Source organism: Apiospora aurea (genome assembly GCF_038362705.1).
Source record: "Apiospora aurea strain CBS 24483 chromosome Unknown utg000006l_segment0_segment0, whole genome shotgun sequence".
Classification (NCBI taxonomy): Eukaryota; Fungi; Ascomycota; class Sordariomycetes; order Amphisphaeriales; family Apiosporaceae; genus Apiospora; species Apiospora aurea.
Genome location: NW_027117393.1, coordinates 697334 through 715247, shown reverse-complemented (window position 1 = coordinate 715247; position 17914 = coordinate 697334). Strand labels below are relative to the sequence as shown.

Below are 17914 nucleotides of genomic sequence, written 5' to 3'. Positions count from 1 at the left end.
AGGATAAAAAGGTAAAAAAAAAGCGTTTAGTATTTAATAAAAATAAAAATAAAGGTTCGTCGAAACGAAGAGCGACCGGTAAAAAGCGCTGTAATATTTACGGCGAAACAGGTTATAATACGCGAATATGTAAAAAAAGATATAAAATTAAGCGAGGAATCGGATAACGAGTAGTTTTAATTAATTTTAAGTGTTATAATTGAATTAATTTATATAAAAAGGTCGAGAAGTAGAAAAGGTGCGTCGCTAAGTGATATGCGTCGCGTAGTGGTAAACCACGTTATATTAAACTTCGTTTATAACCTATAAATCTTTTTAAACTTTTATAACTTTTACCGGCGATTTATAAAGGGGTATTCGGGAATCGTTACCCTTTTAATAAGGCTTTTAAAAAAGCGTAACTTTAAAAGGAACGAGAGTTTATTCCCGTTAAATAACGCCGCGGAGTAAGCCTTTAAATATTTAAAGCAGTTTTTTTAATTAACTTTATTATTAACTTATTTTAACCCCGAAAAGCCGGTAAAGCTCGAAATAAACGCCTCCCGGTTCGTAATAGCCGGAACTTTTTTTAAAAAAGTAACGGAAAATTTTAATACCCGATTTCTTTTTTTTTCTAAGAAGTTTTCGAGGTTAGAATTAAACTATAAAATTTTAAATTAAGAAATATTAACGATCGTTTCGTGTTTTAAACATTAAAAATATTATTTAAAAGAGGCGAAATACGTTATCGAGGTATTATTAAACTATAAGAACTTATAAAGCTTTATAAAGAGCGAAAAGTTAAATAGTTATTAAGTACGATAATATATATATTTAATTTTCTTTAATTTTATAATTATATACCGGCCGGGAAAGAATAATTCGGCCGATAGTTTATTAAAACGGCTTAATTATATCGTTAATATAGAAAATAATTTAATATTATTATCGACGTTAAGGCGGAAGTTAATAGTAGATATTATACCTTTAAAAGGTAAATTACGGGTATTAGCCTAGGCGATATACGGGACGCGAGGTACGGGGGAACGTATAGTTTTATCGTAAGCGATATCCCGGCGAAAAATAAAAGGGTTCGTTTAAGAAGAAGACCCCTTAATAAATTAAATTAGTGTAAATTTAAAGATTTTTATTATACGAGCCTAAGAATAGAATAAAGCTTATTAAAAGGGTAAAGCGTAATTCGCGGCCGAGGTTAACCCGAACCGCGATTAATTAATTATAAAGAAAAGTTTAATATATTTTAAAGGAAAAGTTTACGTATTAAAATAATTAACGTTACGGGCGTAATTATTATAAATTTATTATAATAACCCGTTTAGTAATTATTTTAAGCGTAACCGGATAATATAGTTTTTAAAGAGAAAGTTTTATTAGTTCGAGTTACGAAGCGACGTAACGGAATATATAAAAGGTTATTTAGTATATTTCGGTTTAAAGGCGAAATATTATTAATTTTACGGTAAGTTTACGTCGTTATCGTAATTAAGTCGCTTTAAAAAAAAGTATAGTATAAACTTTATTACCGGTTTACCGGAATTTTTTTATTATAAAAAGGCCGTTAACGCTATTTTTATAATAGTGGATTAATATATTAAACTATCTTTTTTGTTTTTTTAGTAATAACTTTTATTAATGCTGTAAAGTTAGCTTAACTTTTTATAAGAAAATAGAGTGCTAGTTCGAAAGTTTAAAAGGGCTATTTTTAAACCGAGGAGCTATTTTTATTAGCGCCTTCTAGTCCGAGCTAAATTACGAGAATAAAGTAAAATTAAAGTATTTAATACCGTTTTACTTATAAACCGACGAATAAATAGAGCGTATAAACTAAGTTATTAAAACCTATTTACGTTATTACGTAACGAAATAGTTAGAGTTATAACCGAATTTATTACACACTATTTTTTTTCGTAATTAATTTAACTATTAACTTATTAATAAACCTCTCCTCTTTCGAGGTAACCTACGGTTATTAGCCGGATTTTCGAATATTCGTTAAGGACGACTTTTTTCGAGAGGGGCCCCTACGGTAAAAGACCGGCTATTAAAACTATAAGAGCTACGGGCGGAAATAAAAGAGAAATAGTAAAAGGCGATTAAAAAATAAGCGAAATATTATAATTTTTATTATAAGCCGTTAATTTTAAACGTAGGCTAAATAGTGAGCCTATTTATTAAAAATTTAAAGGTTTAAAACCGGAAACTAGCCCTTAAATTCGTCGGACCTTTTAAGGTTTTAAAGCGTATCGGAACTTTTACTTACCGATTAGCCCTGCCTGAAAAATACGCCCGGCTTTATAACGTTTTTTTTATTTAATTATTAGCGTTATAGACGGCGAGGGCCGATAGAGCGCTTTTAATACCGAAATTAAAGGCCGACGAAGAATGGGAGGTAAGAGAAGTGCGAAATAAAATAAAATAGGAAGATTAAGTATATTACTTAGTAAAGTAAAAAAGCTGGCCGTTTAAATATAATTAATAAGAGCCGGCCGAAAATTTAAAGAACGCGCCGGCGAAAGTCGCGTAATACGAAAAAAGGGTATACGTTAATTAATTAATTACGAAAAAGAGAGGTAGGCTTAAAAAAAAGTTATAATAAGAGGCCGAAACAATTTAAAAATTCTAATAAGTTATTAATTAATGATTATAAAAATACGGCCGAAACCGGGCCCCGGTAAAAATCGAACTTATTCGTTTAAACGGTAATTATATTTACGTTTTTTTAATAGATTACGAGGTCCCGTATTACGCCGATTAAACTATATATTTAATAAAAGAAACGCGGCCGAAATAAAAACGAAATTTCCGTTTAAAAAATTAAACCTATAGATCTTAAACGATTTTCGAGATAGTCGGCTTATTTATCGACGGCGTTATCGTTAATATAGGCGAGAAAGGCGGCGATACGTTTTTAAGCGAAACCGAGGGTTATATATTAAATAGCGAAACTACGGTCGCGGGGTAATAAGCGAAGCTGGACGAAAGCTTCGATAATTATAAGTTTATTAATAATTTAAAGAAATGTTAACGAGACTGTGTAATATAAAAAAAGAATCTTTAAATTTACAGCGTTAAGGGCGTTAAGTTAAAAGTGTTTATATAAAATATTTTCGCGGGCGAAGTATTCCTAGCGGTAATTAACTAGGCTTTTTTATTTAGAATAAATTCGTTAAGCACCCGCGGTAATTATAAAGAAAATAGCGGAGAGTTTTTATTTATTTTAACGGTTTTTTTCGAGCCGTTAATATTAAATTCGGCTTTATAAGCCTTAATTATACGGGTAAAGGTAACGACGAGACGATAAAGAATATTGCCCGTTTCGCGGCGAAAGGTTAAAAGGAAGATATATTTATCGGCGTTATTTATTTTTTAAAAGTATTCGGTTAAGCTCGAGAAAATAGTGCCGATAATATTAAAATCGTTTATAAAAGCGCCGGGAATTTATTATAAAGCGTTAACGAAATATTATTAATATTAAAAAGATTACGCGTATTTACGGCTTTATAAGTTTTATTACTGTTAATATAACCGAGTTTCGGGTGTATTTAATTATATAATAAAGAGCGCGGGTTATTAAAAACGTAATTAAACTCCGGTAATTCGCTTTCGAAAAGTTTATAGTTAATCGTTTAAAACGAGACGTATAAATAGTAAGCTTAGTCAGCCGCGATAGTAATAAAAACGCCGTTATAGTTACTTAATAAATTAGTTCGGTGGCGAACGGTAATTATAATAAGTAAAAGGGTATTAAAGGGGTTACGATAAAGTAATAAGCGCGAAAGTGTTAAAATACGGAAAAGAAACCGTAGTATTAATAATTATAAAAAAAGTTATAATCGGCGTTATAAAAAAAATATTAAGTATAGGTTTAGTAACTTTATAAGTTTATTTATATTTCGAAAGGTACCTTAAATATAGGCGCCTTAGCGCCCGCGCTTTTTACTTATTTTTTATTTATTTTTTATTTTTACCTTATTATTTTATAATTTACTACGGAACTCTTTACTAGCTAAGCTTTTATCGGGATAAGCGGACCGCGTAAACAAGGCCGCCTACGTAATCGGAACGCCTATTTAAAAAGGGGAATAGTTATAATAGAAATAAAAAAAACGGGGCGCTTACGTACCGGTTCCGGCTCTACTCCGCCGCCTTATATATATAAAAACTTAGGCCCCTTAGAAATATAAAAGGATAAGCGTTAACTTTATTCTTTCACTACCCCTTACCGATCGTTACTACTTAAATTCGTGCACTTTTCACACTAAGCTTTTAAAGCGTTATTAAAAGGATGGATTTTTAATTTTATAGCCTTAAAATAATTAAGAAAGATTTTTATCCCTTTAACGAAGCTTAATAATTTTAATTAATAAAGGATTTTAATTTTTAATAAATATAGAAATTATATTAACGATAATTTTATATTAACGGCGTTAAAAGTTAAAATATAGCTCCTCTATTTATTATTATATAGCTTTTATATACTTTAACCCTTAGATATTAATTGTTTTAAAGTTTTAAAAAAGAGGTTTCGAAAAGAGCTCGACTTAATATACGCTATTATTAATAATAGTTACATTAAGAAGGGGGATTTCCTTTAAGCTTAAGTTAAAGTACGTAAAGTAGCTTTTATTTTTAAAGTTATCGCTAATAAATAAGTAATAATTAATATTTACCCCTTTAATATTAAAAAGCCGATAAATAATAAGCTCCGGCGCTTTAATATAATACGAGCTATTAATAAAGCTATTACCGCCGAGAATACGCGTTAATTAGCTAAACCGAAAGCTAGAAAGATCGAGACGCCGAAAAATAGCCGGTAAGTTAAAAATTTAAAGGCTACGATATTTAATATAAAGGTTACTACCGGTAATTTAATTAAAAGGTTACTATAAAAAAAGCTCGGTAAAAGTGTTAATAATTTAACGGCTCGAATTAGCCGGTTAAAGTAGGAAAAGGCCGGTTTAAAGGTAAATTTAAAGAAAATAAAGGCTTAAAAAAAGAGGAAGGTTAATAAAGACCCTAATAAGGGCTTTATTTATATAGTAAATATTAAGGAGGTTTAAGAGGACATTAGAGAAGGAAAGCTAAAAAAAGGCCGAAAAGGGGCGCCGGTAAAGTAGTGGAAATTAATGTAAATTAAGTTAATAGTAAGAGTAACTCTATTATAATATATATAAGCCGAAATAGACCTTAAAATATAATGTGTATTACTTAATTAACTTATTTATTACTATTATTATTAATTTTTACATTTATTTTAAAGGGGTTAATAAAGGGGGGCAGCTAATAGGGGTTACATTTTATACTATACTAAAACATTTTATTATACTTAAGCTAACCTTAATATAATAAGCTATTTATAGTGAGAGTATAATAAGAGTAATTTAATATTAAGTTACGCTTTAAATATATTTATTTAAAAATTACCCTAAGCTACTTAATTAGAATTAAACATATAATTAAGTTATTTTAAGTAAATACTAGGATATTCTATATTATAATAATAATAAGGGTCACTCCCTTAAATAATTATAACATTAGTTTACCCTTATCTTATAACTTAACCGGGTATGTTATCAGGTTACCTGCAGCTTAAACCAGCCAGTAACCAGCACCTCGTTCTTTCTCTGCCTAACTTACACATTCTATATAACCAACCTACATTCAATGCCAACAATTTTCCTATTTAAGTGTAATTCAGCACCGGCCGTTTCACTCTTTTCTTTTCCCACTCACAACACTTTCCCATCCTTCTTTTATCGATTTTATACTATAATAAGACCAACCAAAATCCGACATAATAAGTCTCTACATTCCTCACACCAACGACGTGTCTCCCGATTCAAAGGCACGTCGACTTACTGTACGCCTCATCTTAGAGGAGCATAACCCGAATCTGCGACACAACGTCGCATACAAGCAGCATATGGACGATGCTGTCGCCGCTGTCCAAGACGAGCTGCTAAAAGCATCGCGATCAGCTCTCATCGGTCAAGTTCGACTGAACGACGTCAGTGTCAACTGGTACAACTGGCGAATCGATCATGCCATGTTCACCCGCGTCGTCAAGGACCAGAAGTTCCCCTACGATGCCCCCAATTCCTCGTCCGCACCCCACTCATCGGAGTGGGCTACTTTCTGGATTGAGCAAGTCGACAGCTATATCGTTATCCTAAACCAGACTGTCGTCGATGAGCATCGTGCCGAGCCCATCGAAGTCGACGCAAATGGCATCGCTGCAGATGTCGGCGTTAACGACGCGGTTGCTACCCCTGCAATTGATACAACCCTTCCGGCTATGGCTCAATCTTCCATTGTCCCTCGCCAGGTCGTTTGGACCTGCGCCAATTGCGATGAGGCTGGTCATACCCTTGGTGACTGTGTCACCCCTAAGATCGGCGATTGCGACATCGATGGATGTCCTCTCTGCAACACCAAGAGACACTCATTCGACGAGTGTCGCAACACCCAGTACCTTGGCACCGAGGCCATCCTGAACATGCTGTACTTCCGACGCAGTGGAAAATGCCAAATCAGATCCGACCGCGAGATCTACGTCCTGCTCAAGCAGTATGCTGAGCAACTCGAGTCGCACGGCGTCGATGTCGTCGACATGCTCAAGATTACTGCTCCCTGGACCCGATCGTTCACCGCCAAATTCCTCCGCAATCCCGAGTCAGCCGACAAGATGAAGGCCTATTCATATCTCACCAAGAACCTCCAGCCCCTTGAGACAGACACTTCTGTCAATATTGACGACATCATGGGAGGAAAGGTGTCGTCAAGTTACTCAGCCTATCATAAACAGCAGACGTCCGCTGCTTGTGACACGCTGATGGAGAAGAAGGACGCCCTGGAGGGATTTCGGAAGTTGGCGCTGGAGAACCTGGGAATAGCCTAGATAGTCAAGTGTGTAGTCGTTAGACATTGCTACCTAGGAGGCTTAGACAGGTAGCACGACATTGCCACACTCCGGAATTCACGATGCTTTTTCCCCATGACTCTCATAGCCAGATGGATCTCTTAATAAATAGACTATGCCTGGACATGCATTATGGAGCAGACCAGCGTCTAATACAGATGTCATTAATAGTCGTGTACTATCGCTTGCACGTTGGCTTTTTTTTCTTCTTTTTTTCCTCTTTCTTTCCTGTTCTTTTTCTTTTCGACTCATACCAGCGCAGGCCAGCAGAAGCAAGTGACTCGCACGTCAAAGACCAGGACAAGTGGGTGGCATACGACTTTCTCCTAACACCATCTAACCCTTCCATCCACTTGAAGGATCCGCGCTTCCGTGGTGCTATCATGGACGCTTACTGGAAGCTTGGGAACTGGCTGGCTAGACTCATAGGCGGAGATAAGGTCAACCTTCTTGCTTACCTCAAGGACGAGTCTGAGATCGAGGTCAAGTCGAAGCAGGAGCGCACTTTCTAGTCCTTCCTTGAAGTCGGAGGATTCTGTACGATAGGAACTCTAGTGGCTAGAGGCATTCGTTGCAAATCAGACACGAAGAGACACGAGATTTGCCCTCTTGACATCTTTTGGAGGAGCGTTGCATTTGCTACTTTGACGACATCCCGGACGAAGGCGACGGCTGGATTGCCGTCGCCAACACCAACTTCACGGACCGGCTTACAACCAAGGCCCACAGGCAGTACGGGGAGCGCTACACGATGGCCTGGGACCTCGACTTCCCCGACCTCAGAGATGGCGACGACGGGCGCTGCGGGCGGTCGTACTACATCAGTCGCCGCGTTATGTTTACGATCCACTCGAATTTCCAGATCCAAATAGGACGCGGGGCCGGCTACGGCGACGAGGTCGGCATCGACGCCGTGGTCCCGGCGGACGAGTGCCCCGTCTTCAGCACCGCTGTAGAGTTCCGGCCGAGCGCGACCGTGCCCGAGTGTGCCGCCTTTATGGAGGAGTGGAAGACAGGCCGGCAGAGCGACCCCTGCGGCGTCCGTGTTGACCAGGACGTCGCAAGCAGCATCCAGAGCTGGGCGTCGAGCATGGCCACGGCTTCCTGGCTGGCTACGCAGCCGGCGCCGACGACGACCTCGGCGTCGTCCAACTTTGCAGCTTTGCCAACGGCGCCCGCAGGATCTGCCTTTGTTGTGGTTTCCCTGATTGCGTATTTGACTTTTGGACTATAGTGATATATGTGTTCTTTTCGAGTTAAGCTTTCCCTCTAACAAAGGTGTGGATAGTGAGTGTGTAGTTATTAATATCTAGCGCACTAATGACACAGGGACAAAGAAGCCTGATTAAGTGGCTGGCGGAAGAGCTAGCCAAAAGCGGCCACGTGCAAATAGGGGTTACCTTGTAGCTACCCTGAAGCGAGACTCTGGAGGAAAGAAATAGCCACTACTAAAACTAGGGCGACGACGAGGCCGGGTCTAATGTATAGCAAGGACCCGAGATGGATTTTATTGCCTCGCCGTGATACTGTTCAGAGACAGGATTCGGACTAGTCATCTCTGGTACTTAAAACAATTGAACCGGTCCAAATTCTTCAAGCTTCGGTGTCGGCAAAATAGACAAACGGTTCAAAATCGATAAGGAACGAGTGGCCATCCGGAATTCCCAGAGGTGAAGGATTGGAATCTGAAGACTGAATACATGCATGCGCCCCACCTAGGAACAAGTGCTTAAGGGTACCTGCAAATCGTGCGAACAGACAGAACGGCCATTCCGGAACCATCTTTTCGCACAACTTGTGAGCCGCATACTCGGGACGGAGCCGCATTCCATCCATCCAGAGCAACAATGCCGGGATCGAAGCACAGTGCAGTTGATCTTCACCGTCTCCGAACGGAGTGGCCTTTACTCAAGGATGCTGGCCGATCGGACCTTACAGGTGTCCACGTTCTCCTCGTTGTCATCCGCCACCTCTTCACCTTCCTCGATGAGACTCCCGTCAACGAACAAGAGCCAGTATTTATCCGAGCTGCCCTCATGCTTGTTAACAAGAAAGGGCCGCTCCACGACTACAAGAATGCTCTTCGTCTCAAAACCCAAGCGGTTGGCCGCCTCCTGGTCCAACCAGGCACAGCCACGATCGACATGTTCAACTCCAAGCTGCTGAACGACAAGCTCTGGTCCCGCGAGCCTTTCCACCTCTTACAGCAAAGGAATTGGGTCCGCCTCCTCGACGATCCGCTCGGCAATCGGCAATTGGCTAACGAGGCCTACCCCGATGAAATGGTTCGCCTGAGCCTCATCCAGTATGATGGCACTACTACCCTCAGCGATTTTGTCAACAGCAAGTTCGGCGCTTTCGACGTTCAGCAACCTGACGGTGATCAACAACCTCGTCGGCGATACCACCAACTTCCAGGATTGCGCACCTTTATCAGAGTGCACTACAAGCCCCAACAGCAGCGAAGCTTTAGAGAGGTTATGCGCATCACCGTCCATGGCCAAACCCGCAAGTCCAAAACCCAGAAGCCTCGCAAGCTGCAATTGCAGTTTCTACAGCAGACGTACTATCTCGTTGCCGCAGTTAGGTTGGGAAAGCAAGGCGAAAAGGATATCGTCCGCACCTACGACGCTCGCGGATATTACATACAGCCACCAACGAACGCCACCTCAATTATTGATGAAGCACCCCGCATCGGCGCGGATGATCACGAGTGGTTGCTCTTCTACCTGAAAACAGACTCGGCAAACTGGCCAAATGATGGTAGAGTTAGAGAATTCATACCACCGCCTGTATCTGTCTCTCACAAGCCTTCTGACAATGGTGTGCGGGTCGCTGGAGCTACCTCACTGAACCATACGACCAACAACCAGCGACCTTCTGTTTCTGTCCCTAATGGGAAGGACGTGGCAGAGGAGATCTCCAAACTCACTAGTGACATGGCTGACCATAGTGTTTGGTTCTTCTCGAACATGCCTTTGAAGGTTCTCCCTTCCGGAACTGCGCAGCTCAGCGCTTTGCCGGTTAACAACGCTGAAATGCCTCGAACCGAACCCACCCTGCCAGGATCGCTCTCGGGACTGTTCCCTGCGGGCTGGTTCAAGCGTCGGATCGACAACCAACAAGCGGGACCAGCGGTACCTCCGCAACCTGTATCCCACCAGCCTCCTGTGCATCAATCAAATGTGGGAAACCAACCTGCCACCATTCATGCGCCCCGTCAGCAGCTGGAAGCCCGTCAATCTGTTGGCGCACCATCCTTGCCGGCAACCGGTCATCCTCAAACGCCTACTGGACACAACAACACAGCTGGCACGCGAGAGAAAACACCGCATTCGCAGCATGATGCTACGCAAACCCGACAACGGTCTCAACCAATGCCATCGAGGCCAAGCGGAGCTGACCATCTGAATATACCTATCGGCCAAGCTATGAAGTTCGCTCATGGCCCGAGGCCTCCGCTCAATCCTCTGATCACGCCCGTGCAGCGCCGCCAGCTCTCCCAAGATCCAACTCAGAAGTCCTACGAATGGCTACACTTCCAGTACTGGCTCACCTGGGCCCAGCAGAACCCACAAAAGGCCTTCCAGCAGCTGCAAGACACGACCCTGATACACTTCGATGCGCTTTACGCCCAGCACCAAAACGGATCTTGGGTAAAGCAACAGCAACAGCTATATAAGCAGTATCAGCAGCAGCATCAGCAGCAGCACCAGCGGCACCAGCAACAAATGCAGGTGTTACAGCAGTTTGTGCAACTGACACATCAACGTCCAGGATCGCCGGGCCCTGCTGCGCAGCCGCAGAACCAGAGCAATGGACCCGCACAAGCTGATGTTGATAACCCGGACCAAGTTGAAGTTCAGGATGAGCCGGACCAAAGTGACGAGGAAAATCCTCACAAGCGTCAGAGAACTGATTAGGTGGGGGATGCTACGATGTACTGCTATCAGTGGCGAAGAGACGATTGGCTATGTATTTGCCATGACTGTTCGACCCTTTTACTCTTGTTGTCCCTTCTCATGTGTAAGTCTTTCCTTTCTGCTGGCTTGCCCAGGATGAATCAGAAGTAAGAGGAAAGAGAAAAAAGAAGAAGAAGAAAAAAACACAAGAGAAACAACAACCTCTTCCACCACCCCAAGAAAAGTCCGAAAAAGAGCAGAAACAGGACAAAAAGAAAGAAAAAGAGCAAAAAGGGAACAAGTCGCAAAGGAGACAAATTCACTTATGAGGCTGACCATGGCTTTCACATGCCTAGTTGACCACTTACTCTTGCCCACTCCCCACTGAAGTAGGAATCTATGTAGGAAATACAGATGTTAAGTATACTTCTCATTCTGTCGCTTGTAGTGAGTGCGTTAAAAGAGTCCATTGTGATTTAACCCAAGTTTTTTAAGTTTCCCCCGGCTTTGTACTTGGGTCCGGGCCACCACATGGCTGTGCTCATTAATCAGCACGCGGCAGCCCGACCCTATATTTGAACACTCGACCGCCTTGGCACCCGCGAGGCACATTCCGACCTGACCAAGGAGCCAGGCCAAGAAGGGATTTTAGTAAATCCCCAAGTTATCTCTGTACTTAGATCTCATCACACTGTACTATAAACAATTCCATCCTCCGCAGCCAAAGCCCTTTGACTACCAGCTAGCCAAACTGTCAATTGTGGGGGCTGAAAGTCGCGCATGTCGCAAGTCGCGAGGCCTGATAAAATGGCGCCTTGAGCCCCTATTTTGATCAACCGTCGGAGAATAACGATAAAACAAGTAGGGAGCGACTAGCCAAAGCTTAACATACTAGTGCACCGTTTCAATTATATAATACCCATCTTCTTGCAGTGGGTAAACGTCTCAAAAACAGCTCATGGGACTTTTGTGTACCGGTAGTTACAGCACCTGAAATGGGACGATGCATACTTATGCCAAAGAACTATTATGCTATGAGGAAATAAAATTACATTAGCTGCATTGGCTTGCATAAGCCCCAGATGGGCCTGAGTATACTGTAGAGAGCCGCGGCTACCCTTGTAGCCGGTGACGACCTTTATGTGCCGAAACCCCCTAAGTGTTAATTTGAACCCAGAAAGGATCCAAACGCAAAACCCCGAATTCCTGTACATGACCCATGATGATCACATGTAGACTCGCCCATGAATCCGCACCGCGAGCTCCTCCGACTCTGATCATCATCGGCAGGTTCATTGGACAACTAGCTGGTCCGGATAGGCATTCGCTTCGTCTCGTCAGCGCAAAAGCCGGTCGCGACATGCTTGGTTAGACAGAGAATGCACTTCGCTCTGATATATAAGAGGGCTACGATGCCCAGCAGTTTGGGGCGGGGTATTGTACTACGCAAACAAACCAGAACTCTGATACCAACATCTATTCAAGCGTCCCTTTCTATCCGATCCTTTCAACATGTGTGGCATCTGTGTCATCGTATCCTTACGACGCCAAGCACTCAGCAATGGTAATAATGGTGGTCATCCTCAAGAGGACAACAAAGAGGAAAGACTAGCGAAGGGCCTCGAGCTCATCGCGCACCGAGGCCCAGACGCCCGTGGTATCTGGGTTGATCCCACCTCCACCGTTGGTAAGTTAAAACTAATACGAAAGTCAACTTTTCATCTCATCTTCCCGTAGATGCTCGCTAACCTCTTATCTGCCTAGCCCTGGGACGTTGCCGCCTGTCCATCATCGACCTCTCGCCCAGTGGCGACCAGCCCTTGCACAACGATGCAGGCCACATCCACGTCGTGATCAACGGCGAGATCTACGACCACGAGCGGCTCCGCGCCGTGTGCGTCGAGGCGGGCTACACCTTCAAGGGTACCAGCGACTCCGAGACCGCCGTGGCTCTATATCAGCAGTATGGAGCGCCCGCCTTCCTGGAGCACTGTCGCGGCGAGTTCTCCATGGTAATCTACGACGACCGCGCCGGGGAGATCTTCGCGGTCCGCGACCGATTTGGCATCAAGCCGCTGTTCTGGACCGTCCAGGGCGACGAGATATTCTTCGCCTCCGAAATGAAGGCGTTCTTGCCTTTGGGATGGAAGCCGGAATGGGACACGGATGCTATCGCTTTGAGGACCTCGAATGTGGGCACGTCAACGATCTTCAAGGGTGCCCAACGGGTCAGTTAACATAATTTCGAGGATCAGTGTGGACGATTGCTTACTTACCCACTCGCAGGTCGAGCCTGGCCACTATATGACAGTAGCTAGGGACGGCGCCATTGCACACAAGAAGTACTGGGACCTGGACTACTGTGACAAGGTATACAAAGCAGGGTACTGTCGAAGTGCTCGATGAGCTGACCAAGACGCCCTAGAGGACCGTGGACCATCGTTCCCCGGAAGAGATGGTCAACTTGTTCGGGAGGAGCTCGTCAACGCCATCCGCCTCCGCTCCGTGCTGATGTTCCTATCGGGGTTTATTTGTCCGGAGGCCTGGACTCGTCCATGGTTACTGGCATTATCAAGCACCTCATCGATACGGAGGGCGCCACCATGGGAAGTCAAGAATGAAACGAGCGTATTACTACTTTGACCATCGAGTTCAACAGTAAGGACAAAGACTCGGTCTACAACGGATCGGGTGGGTGCTTTTACATGGCCCAACGCAGGGTGACTTCGGAGAGCATGGTACTAACTTGTCTGCCGCAGCGATTGCCAGCAGAACAGCAAAATGACTGGGCGCACGAGAGGTAACGGTCAACGCGAACGAGCAACTGTTGGCAGACCAGTTTGAAAGAGCCACCTGGTTTGGCGAGTAGGTGCCAAGATTCTCAGTGTACCTTTTGCGTCCGGAGTTGCTTTATATTGACGAGTGAAATCAGACAAGAGGTCCATCAGCTGAGCTTTGTCGCGAAAATCGAACTATCTAAGCGTGCCCGTGAGAGCGGAGTCAAGGTCATCTTAACCGGTGAGGGCGCCGACGAGAACTTTGCGGGGTATGTATCATGGACAGCCAATCCCATTTCTTTCGGAAGGAGTCTGGGCCGCTGACTTAGAGTAAAGATATCCTTGGTACCTACCGGACCTCTTGCTGGAGCCGGACTACTCCCGTCCCGACGGACAGTTGAACCAAGACCCCAAACTGCTGGCCGAGCTGCGCGACAAGGCCTGGACGCAGTTCCGCGACCTCTGGGGAGACTTGTACGAACCCGATATCGGCACGCTCGCAAGCCAGGTCAACCCCGACCTCCAGCGGCGCGTGAACCACACTTGCGCCCCGTTGGCCTTCGATTTCGAGACGGGGCAAAAGGTCCTGGTGCCCGCTCTCCGGGCCAAATACAACATCAACGACCGCCTGCAAGCGATCCTGGCCACCTTCGACGAAGACGTCCAGGCCAAGATCCAGCACAAGTGGCACCCCCTCAACTCCAGCCTCTACATCGGCGCCAAGGGCCTCCTCGCCAACACCATCATCCCCCTGAGCGCCGACCGCACCGAAATGGCCAACAGCCTCGAAGGCCGCCCGCCGAGCCTGGACCACAAGCTAGCCGAGCTCTCGCGCCCGGCCTGCCGCCCTCCGCCAAGCTGGCCTACTTCCCCGCCGACGCCGGCCTCGCGTCCGGTCGGAGCACCTTCAGGCCGTCCGCGGCCGACGCCGCGCAGGCGCGGTTCCGCGAGAAGTGGGTGCTGCGCGAGGCGGCGCGCCCCTTCGTGACGGACGAGATCTACGCGCGGCCCAAGCACGGGTTCACGGCGCCGACGCGGTACGCGGCGGGCGGGCCGATGCACGCGCTGTTTTCGGGGCTGTTGGCGCGGGACCGGGTCGAGGCGCTCGGGTTCCTGGACGCGGACGCGGTGGAGCGGGCGATGGGGCGTGCGTTTGGGGAGGAGGGACAGGCGGCGGAGTTTGCTAGTTGCGTGTTGGCGGCGAGTTATATTAGTATTGGGGAGCAGTTTGGGGTGGCTAAGGCGTTGTCGGTTTGATAGATTAGGCCCTGCAGGATTATTACAAATCCACCGTCTCTTTGCTTCTCTATTTTGAAGCGTTTTCTGGTAATGGTCTCGGGTGCTTTGGTGAAGGCACCTTCACTCATAGCCTCCGCAACGTGCTCCTCTTTGTGCTCCCGACAAACATGAGGACGACCTCAGAGATCAATCGGCACGCCGACATGCTCTCGAGCTTTGCTGGCGAGGCACAACGTCCGTCGGGGTGGCTGGAGTGGGATGAGGAAAACTGGGTTCTGGCTGTCGAGGTCATCGAAAGGGAGTTGAGGAGGACGCAGGGGTACGCAGAGGTTGGGGATGGGAGGGTACATCTCGATTTTTTGCGGACATTGCTACTAATTACTAGGAGCTGAATTATACTACTTACGCATTCGGACAAGTCTCGGCAGCCAGGTTTTGGTGGCAACGATGTAGCTGTAATGATATATCTAGCTTAGGTCAAAGCTTGGAAGCTAGTTAATGATAAAGACCTACTCAGCAAATCGCAGGCTTTCCAGTTACATCAGGTCAGTCATGACAGATTGTACCTTTGCCATGATGTTTACGGCTGTTGGGGAACCACAACAAACACAGGTCAAAGCTCTATATGGCTGGGACCCGGGAGGATGAGCGGCTGGTTCTTCCGGAACACATTGCCAGCCTGTATTCCATACTGCATATCGCCGAACGAACCCGAACCACCCAGGGATCCGCCCCCCGAGATGCTGATGCCGCCAGCCGGGAGGTTTGGCAAGTTCCCCGAGCCACCTCCAGCACCCGTTCCCCCTCCGCCCGGTCCCGTCGGCGGCGGCGGCGGCGGCGACGGCGGCGGATTCCCTTCCTCGTACCCACCGCCCACATCGTCGGGAGATCGCTTCTTTTGCATCTGTCTACGTCTGTATGAGAGCATCTGGGCGTTGGGATATTGCTCGGATGCGCCGTCTTGGCCGGGGTAGAGCATGGTGCCGATCGCTCCCTCATCGTGGCGTCCGTTGGCCAGGGCGATATATGCCCATCTGTGAGAGCATTCAGTGTCTGACACATGACCAGTCCCGAAGAAGAAAATAAAAGGGGGGAAGGGACTGGGGGGGGGGCTTACGAGGGGGCGTTGCTGCTGTGGCGTGGGGTTCGGGTATACGCCGCGCCAGGTGATGACGCCAATGTAGAGCGGAGCGCCGCGAACCAGCTGAAACAGAACCCGATCCGGTCCGGGATGGTCGCCCTGCGCCCGGGGCCAGACGCCGCCTGAAACCAGCGGATACTCGTACACGTCCGTCGTCGTCTCATACCGCGGGGCTCCCCTTCGGGTGGCGCCTTGCCAGAACCATGTTCCGAGGCCTATGGGCACCTCTGCGAGCTGCACACTAGGGGGTACGTACAATGGCCGCGGCCAGCGTACACCTCCGAACGGGGTTTGCCAATCTTGAAAGATGATTCCGTCCTGGTACGAGCTCCAAAGTATGGAGCCGCCAGCTCGGAAGGCCTGGTAGATCTCTTCCTGTGAGTACGCAACTGCTTGGGCGTATGATTGGCCTGCAGTAAGTTGCGCAGTGGACCTGGCCGTCAACCCGGCATCTGGTATCTGATTGTACTGTCTGGCGAACTGATTGCAAAGGTAGACATAAGGGTCGGTAAGAACCCCGGGGAAACTCTCATCGTCGAAAGGCCAACGGGGCCTGTCCCAAAGCTGGGGAGCTCGCGCGACAAGCCTTGCAGGAGTAGATTCTTCCCTGGACCCGGGACCAGGTAGACCAGAGTCGCTGAACAGGAGGGGATCGGGTAAGGAAATGTTGCCGGTATCGTTTGTCGAACCAAGGCCCGCAGCAGATCCGAAGACAGCAGCCTCGATGGGTAGGCCTTTTCCGAAAGGTGCCAGCAGTGCCAGCAAGGCAACCGCAACTGCCCAGATCTGTGATGGAGAAGGTTAGTTACAATGTCTCTACCGTGAATGAGATGCAGACCTACCGACATGGTAGTTTCTTGGTGCCACCGGACGATGATTCCCGTTGGCGGTAGCATGGTTCTCCTTGAGGAGTGATTGAGACCGTCTGTCGACAAACTCGCTATTGGTTTGATTATGCTGAAGATAGAGGGCAAAGGCAGTATCACCAAATAAGGCGGAGAGTAGGAGAACGAGAACGTCATTAAAGGGAGGCTGAAGGACGCATATAAATAGGTCGAGCCAGGGTGGCTTTTATTGAATGCAGTGAAAATGCATTCAAGACATTTGACGTTGGTGAATGTAGGCCAAATAGAACCAAGTGCATTGTGATGCTACATCGCCTGCCCTGGTTCTTAGTAGCCAAACAGCACCATCGACACCAATTTTCTACCACTCGCATCGTGCCCTTCTCCCATCAATGCGGAAAACAAAGCTGCCGATTTTCCCTTTCTCTTGTGCTTTCAATTGGCTATTTTGGTTACTTGTCATCATACCTTCACAACATCCTACGGCACACTCTTAACATACAGCCTCGATTACGCCCTACGTTATTTACACTGCACCTACTCCTTATTCCGGAACTACCCCCAGATACTGTCTAAAACAAAGATGAAGGAACGTCCGTCGAACGATACGGTTGTTGGTGATCTGTATTCTGCAAGAATCACCCGTTTCGATGACCTTTTGCCTCTTTGAGCCACTCTGCATTCCTGGCCATTGACACAGAGTTTATCTTTGCAATCCGGGACGGCCAGTATTGTGGTAGGGTCCTTCACCAAGTCGGCATTGCGTATGCCACTGGCCTAAGCTTGTCTACTTCCACTGGCAATAAATTCGATAGGCCAACGATCAAAGACTTTGCTCAGCGTCACCAGGTTACTGCCAGTGCAATCAACATCACTTTGACGGCCGTAGACTAACAAGTCGTCCGGGATTCCAATCATGGAAAGATCCCATTTCGCAAAACCGCGGAGTTTTGCGAAGAGCAGGCATGTCGATTGGAGGAATTAGACGATCGTATCAAATCACAAGTACTCTTACACAAGCAAGACGCTTTACGATTGGGCAAAGACCTGGTTTTGGTTCTATTTTCCCATGGAGCAGAATGGACATATCT

The 17914-nt window shown here is 46.1% G+C and overlaps 5 protein-coding genes across 5 annotated transcripts; 4 read left to right on the top strand and 1 right to left on the bottom strand.

Moving 5' to 3' along the window:
- Nucleotides 1-5923: 5923 nt before the first annotated feature.
- Nucleotides 5924-6898, top strand: PG986_008829 (uncharacterized protein; the record flags this gene model as incomplete). Its single annotated transcript, XM_066845051.1, has 1 exon — nt 5924-6898. The coding sequence occupies one exon, from the start codon at nt 5924-5926 to the stop codon at nt 6896-6898; it is 975 nt and encodes a 324-aa protein (XP_066697449.1).
- A 404-nt stretch (nt 6899-7302) lies between these two features.
- Nucleotides 7303-8153, top strand: PG986_008828 (uncharacterized protein; the record flags this gene model as incomplete). Its single annotated transcript, XM_066845050.1, has 2 exons — nt 7303-7401; nt 7548-8153. The coding sequence occupies 2 exons, from the start codon at nt 7303-7305 to the stop codon at nt 8151-8153; spliced, it is 705 nt and encodes a 234-aa protein (XP_066697448.1).
- A 613-nt stretch (nt 8154-8766) lies between these two features.
- Nucleotides 8767-10842, top strand: PG986_008827 (uncharacterized protein; the record flags this gene model as incomplete). Its single annotated transcript, XM_066845049.1, has 1 exon — nt 8767-10842. The coding sequence occupies one exon, from the start codon at nt 8767-8769 to the stop codon at nt 10840-10842; it is 2076 nt and encodes a 691-aa protein (XP_066697447.1).
- Nucleotides 10843-12333: 1491 nt separating this feature from the next.
- On the top strand, nt 12334-14855 carry PG986_008826 (asparagine synthase; the record flags this gene model as incomplete). The annotated part of the gene is made up of 7 exons (XM_066845048.1): nt 12334-12508; nt 12586-13049; nt 13108-13191; nt 13249-13334; nt 13754-13867; nt 13935-14418; nt 14457-14855. The coding sequence occupies 7 exons, from the start codon at nt 12334-12336 to the stop codon at nt 14853-14855; spliced, it is 1806 nt and encodes a 601-aa protein (XP_066697446.1).
- A 595-nt stretch (nt 14856-15450) lies between these two features.
- On the bottom strand, nt 15451-16826 carry PG986_008825 (uncharacterized protein; the record flags this gene model as incomplete). The annotated part of the gene is made up of 2 exons (XM_066845047.1): nt 15451-16764; nt 16821-16826. The coding sequence occupies 2 exons, from the start codon at nt 16824-16826 to the stop codon at nt 15451-15453; spliced, it is 1320 nt and encodes a 439-aa protein (XP_066697445.1).
- Between the last annotated feature and the right edge of the window lie 1088 nt (nt 16827-17914).